This window comes from Saimiri boliviensis, chromosome 4 (genome assembly GCF_048565385.1).
Source record: "Saimiri boliviensis isolate mSaiBol1 chromosome 4, mSaiBol1.pri, whole genome shotgun sequence".
Taxonomy (NCBI): Eukaryota; Metazoa; Chordata; class Mammalia; order Primates; family Cebidae; genus Saimiri; species Saimiri boliviensis.
The window spans coordinates 99,801,925-99,807,426 of NC_133452.1; the positions used below are offsets into that span (position 1 = coordinate 99,801,925).

Below are 5,502 nucleotides of genomic sequence, written 5' to 3' on the forward strand. Positions count from 1 at the left end.
GCTTGCTTTTGAGAACATAAGCTGGTGCGGAGGGCACGAGGGGAGAGGGGCTTGAGGGACAAGCAAGCCGGAATCCACGCTGTCAGTGAACATCACGGGGCTGTACCCAGCACGTGTGACTACCGAAGCTCGAGCCCTTGAACCCAGCTGGTTCCCTAGGGGCCCAGCAGCAGCGGGCGCGAACCGGGGCGCCCACGACTGCGGCAACTCAGTGCGTTTCTGCGCCGGCTTAGTGGCGCAGCAACGGCCCCCAGCGGCCAAAGAAGGCCGCGCTCCTCCGGGCTGGCCGACCCAACCGCTCTCAGACTAGGACCGAGAAACAAGGCATTCTCGCGAGATCAGGGCCACTATTTGAGCGCATGCGCAAAGCATTCTACTCTCTTTTCCGGTTAGCGCGGTAGGAGAAGCCATGAGGTGAGTGGTGCTGAAATCCCTATCCGCGTTCATCTGCTCCTCCAGGTGCCGGGGCAAGGATGTGGACCCTGCAGGCCGAACTGCGGACCCTTGCGCCAGCTTCGCCGAGGGGCACTTCTTACGGCGGGTCGGCCTGCGGGTCGCCCTTCCTACCAGCTCCAGTCACCGAGAGCCTCCCTCTTCCGCCCGGGCCTGGGTCTGGGCCTGAGCTCCCATTGCTCAACGTGGTATCCGGAATCCACGGGGGAGTCCGCCGTGGGCCGCCTGCCCGTCTCGAAGCCTGGAGCCTCGGAGTCTTCCGAGCAGGCCGAGCGTGTGGACCCCGCAGCCCTGAGTGCGCTATCGTTTCTCTTCCGCAGCAGCAAAGTCTCTCGCGACACCCTGTACGAGGCGGTGCGGGAAGTCCTGCACGGGAACCAGCGCAAGCGCCGCAAGTGAGTGCCGGCTCTGGGGCAGGGCGCGGGTGGCCAGGGCCGGCGGCTGCTTACTTAACCCCTTTCCTATCTCGAAGGTTCCTGGAGACGGTGGAGTTGCAGATCAGTTTGAAGAACTATGACCCCCAGAAGGACAAGCGTTTCTCGGGCACCGTCAGGTTGGCACCGTTCTGACCCCACCCAGCGCGCAGTGCCCCCGTGCCTGCCCCTCCCCTGAAGCTCCCGCTGAGCCGGAGGCGGGCACGTCGGTACTGCTGTGCCAGGGTAGTTCAGACCCCCTGCTCCAGGCAGGCGTGGCTGGACGGACCCCCACCCTGGGTCTTAAAACATGAGGGGAGGCGTGGGGAGGCCTCGGCCGAGCCCGCCGGCCAGCCTGAGAAGCCAGGCTGGCTGCTGGTGAATGTGGACGCTCTGGGTAAGGCTTGGTGGCCGCTGCGGTCCCAGACCCTTCACCGGACCTCGGGATTCAGGGCTAGGCATAACCTGTTCTTCCAAACGCAGGCTTAAGTCCACTCCTCGCCCCAAGTTCTCCGTTTGTGTCCTGGGGGACCAGCAGCACTGTGACGAGGCCAAGGCCGTGGATATCCCCCACATGGACATCGAGGCGCTGAAAAAACTCAACAAGAATAAAAAACTGGTCAAGAAGCTGGGTGAGTCAGGCCGCTGTGGTTTTGCATGTGAGATGTGGGTTGGGAGCAGACGGTCATGGGAATGGTAGAATGGCGGCTTTTCTGCCATTTCGATTTTTAAATGATGAGGGGGCTAGAATAGCAAAGGATTGGCAGTGGTTGCTTAGCTGGCCTGACTGCTGTTTTAGCTTTGTGGTGGTTTGATGTTTGTATTTGCTATGAGGATTCCAGCTGATGAGGAGGGAGACCAGGCATTGTAAGTTGACCAGCCAGGTGCTGGTGAGCTATGCTTTGGGAATCTTTATGCTGCGTTGTTTAGGCAGGGGCATTTAGACTGCTTTTAAAGGTAGGAAGCGACGTTCCCCAGTTGTCACATGTTCCAGGGTCTACAGTTAAGAAATAGGAAGGCAGAATTCGAGCCCAGGCAGTGTTGACTGGAGCATCTGTTGTACAGTGGTTATGTCATGGATTGTGGGTCATCCTGATCTTCTGAGACCATGTTTTGGGACCAGTGACTTTCCAGAACTTTCGGGAAACCACTTGGGCTGGGGAAAAGACAGGTGGAGTCAGAGGGTGCTGCTTTGGAGGTCATTTACATGGTTGATTCAGGTGCACTTCCAGCCTGCCACATTTGAGGTGTGTCTTGGTGACCAGGTGTCCTAAGCAATGCCAATGGCTTCCTTTCTTTACCAGCCAAGAAGTACGATGCATTTTTGGCCTCAGAGTCTCTGATCAAGCAGATTCCACGAATCCTCGGCCCAGGCCTAAATAAGGCGGGAAAGTTCCCCTCCCTGCTCACACACAATGAAAACATGGTGGCCAAAGTGGATGAGGTGAAGTCCACGATCAAGTTCCAAATGAAGAAGGTGAGGGGGTCTGGTGGGTTGCTATGGGTGAAGATGCTGGCAGGGTCCAGATCTTACCCAAGTCTCTAAATGTGCCAGTAGGAGTCCCACCAGGATTGTAACTTCACCCTAGTCTTCTTGGCCTGAGTCCAAGTATCTGCTCACTAGGTCACTGTGGGAGGAGGGATGGGCCATTTGCCATCCTTCCACCAACCTGACTTGATCCTCTCCTCTCAGGTGTTATGTCTGGCTGTAGCTGTTGGTCACGTGAAGATGACAGACGATGAGCTTGTGTATAACATTCACCTGGCTGTCAATTTCTTGGTGTCATTGCTCAAGAAAAACTGGCAGAATGTCCGGGCCTTATATATCAAGAGCACCATGGGCAAGCCCCAGCGCCTATATTAAGGCACATTTGAATAAATTCTATTACCAGTCCCCTCTGTCTGTCTGTGATTGAGAGTGGGGTGGTGGTTTGTCAGTTGACAAGTGTGAGTGTCTTGGCACTGCTGATGGTTAGCTGTTGTAGTTTGTGACCCTAATGATGGATAGTTGGGTACTACAGGGAAGAGGATGTTTTTATGCCATCAAAATTAGGCAGTCTTGGGAGGCTTGCTAAACAGGACTGAAGCTTTGACAGGATTGGTCTGTGTATACTTAGAGGATTTCAGTCAGCATTTTTGTGTTAACAGGCACCGTGTTGAGTATACTATGCTTTGGGTTAGTAATGAGTAAATGTTAAGGAAGACGAGGAACAGCAACAGTACAAAATGGCGATTTTTTTTTTTTTTTTAAGATAGAGTGCAGTCTAACCCAGGCTGGAGTGCAGTGGCACAATCTTGGCTCACTACAGTCTCTGCCTCCTAAGTTCAAGCAGTTCCCCTGCCTCAGCCTCCTGAGTAGCTGGGATTACATTTGCCCTCCACTATGCCCAGCTAATTTTTTAATTCTTAGTAGAGATGGGTTTTCACCATCTTGGCCAGGCTGGTCTTGAACTCCTGACCTTGTGATCTGCTTGCCTCCCAAAGCGCTGGGACTATAGGCATGAACCACTATGCCCCGCCAGTGTCCTGTTAATTCTAGGTGAACCAGCAGTAGGTGGAGTCAGGCCATGAAAACTTGCAGGTTCTTGCCCCAGGTGTGCTTAGCCCCCCTCCCTTTCTGAGGCATTTCCCTGTTGCAGTTCTTACCTCCAGCACCTAGTACTGGAAAGGTGGCTTTTGGTGTGGTGGGAAATACCTGCTTTTTAACCTTTGACTTAAATCAGCTTCGTTTGACTGGCAAATAGGGGACCCAGTTCATCCCTGTTTTTTAATAGGTTATCTTTATTTTTTGGACGTTTCACTCTTGTTGGCTAGGCTGGAATGCAGTGGCGCGGTCTCTTCTCACTGCAACCTCTGCCTCTTGGATTCTCCTGCCTCAGCCTCCTGAGTAAGTAGCTGGGATTACAGATACACGCCACCATGCCCAGCCAATTTGAAAAAATATATATTTAGTAGAGATAAGTTTCACCATGTTGGCCAGGCTGGTCTTGAACTCGTGACCTCGTGATCCACCTGCCTCAGCCTCTCAAAGTGCTGATATTACAGGCATAAGCCACGGAGTCGAGCTGAGAAGGGTTATTTTAAAGCATAAAAGTGGTACTTAAAAACAGTGCATTTTGGCCAGGTGCAGTGGCTCATGCCTGTAATCCCAGCTAGTAGGCTGGGGCAGAACTGCTTGAACCCGGGAAGTAGACGTTGCAGTGAGTGAAGATGCTGCACTCCTGCCTGGGTGACAGCAAGACTGTTGGTGAGGAGCGAGGAATGCTGCATTTCTTAAAACAAGCTTTACCTGTCCCTGAACTGTGAAGAACACAGTTTTCACTCAGCAAGTTGTGCTTTTAGTTTTTTCTTTGTATTTTTAGTAGAGACAGGTTTCTCCATGTTGGTCAGGCTGGTCTTGAACTCCTGACGTCAGGTGATCTGCCTGCCTCGGCCTCCCAAAGTACTGGGATTACAGGTGTGAGCTGCCACACCTGGCCAACTTTTTTTTAGCTTTTAAGTTACGGCAGTTTCTTGGTAAGGCAGGTGTAAAACCTAATGACGATGATGAGCAGTGAATTTTGGTTCTCAAGACAGGTCCAGCCAGCTACTTCCTCTTGTCTTAGGTTATTTTTCTTTGGGCTTTTATGTATATTCCAAACCTGTGATCTTTGCAATTGGAAGGAAAAGGGAAACTTTAGGTTTGAGTAAATAAAACAAAAGCAATTATCTGAAGGCTCTTGTGTGCTAATTGCCCATAGATGTAATCGGTGTCCAGTGGATCCAACATGAATTTCTGCCTCCTGGGCCCCTCCTACCTACTGGGGCTCTTGGCACCCTACCATCCATCCAGCAGGTGAAAGTTTGGGGATCCCTAGTGGGATACCAGGTGCACATCATGGAATCGGGCAGATCAGATTGGAATCCTGAGGAGTAGTACATTTAACATGTCTCAAGTTTTCCCCATCTGTTAAGATGATTCTAGAGGATTGCCAGATTTAGCAAATAAAAATGCAGGCTGTCCTTAGTAATGCATGGAACATGCTTAAATCATCCGTTTATCTGAAATTAAAATTTAACTGGGTGACCCCCATTCTGTTTAACTCTTACGCTAGCCTGCCACCCTGAGAGCAAATGCTCCGTCTCATCGTTTGACGGAATGAGTCCAATCAGTTCACCCATATTTAACTGTAGGAGAAAAGGCTGGAACAGCCTCTGGGCAAATGTCCACTGAAAGTCTTGAACTATCTCTGCCTCAGCCCTGTAATGACTGGTCCCTACTGCGGACAGGTGGCTCAGGACAGCAGGGCTTTCCAGACAGACATGGGCAGGTCAGCAGCTGTCACTTGGGGAAGAGTGCTTACCCTCCTTCAGTCAGTTAGGGTCAGTGGATCACTACCAGGCCTGGATCTGTGTTGTGCTGGCTTAGCTGAGGCCTGGAGCTCCATCTCAGTCAATGTACGAACCTGAGCAAATCACTTCTTTTAGGGGCCTCAGGTACAGTGCTCAGCTCGAAGCAGGAGAGAGTGAGGGAAATGCTGAGTGTGGGTAGGGCTTGAGGCCCCCCAAGAGATGGCTTTGCAGGGGTTGGGGGTGATCACACACGAGGAGCTCTCACCAGAAGCTGTTCCAATCCAAAGGTCTGGCACACAAGTGA

At 52.1% G+C, this 5,502-nt stretch overlaps 1 protein-coding gene across 1 annotated transcript; it reads left to right on the top strand.

The window, feature by feature from the left end:
• The first annotated feature begins 338 nt into the window (after positions 1-338).
• RPL10A (ribosomal protein L10a) lies at positions 339-4,574 on the top strand. The gene is made up of 6 exons (XM_003923185.3): positions 339-414; positions 774-848; positions 926-1,006; positions 1,350-1,498; positions 2,171-2,343; positions 2,560-4,574. Exons 1-6 carry the CDS (start codon positions 410-412, stop codon positions 2,728-2,730), a joined length of 654 nt encoding a protein of 217 aa, XP_003923234.1. The 5' UTR covers positions 339-409; the 3' UTR covers positions 2,731-4,574.
• The last annotated feature ends 928 nt before the right edge of the window (positions 4,575-5,502 follow it).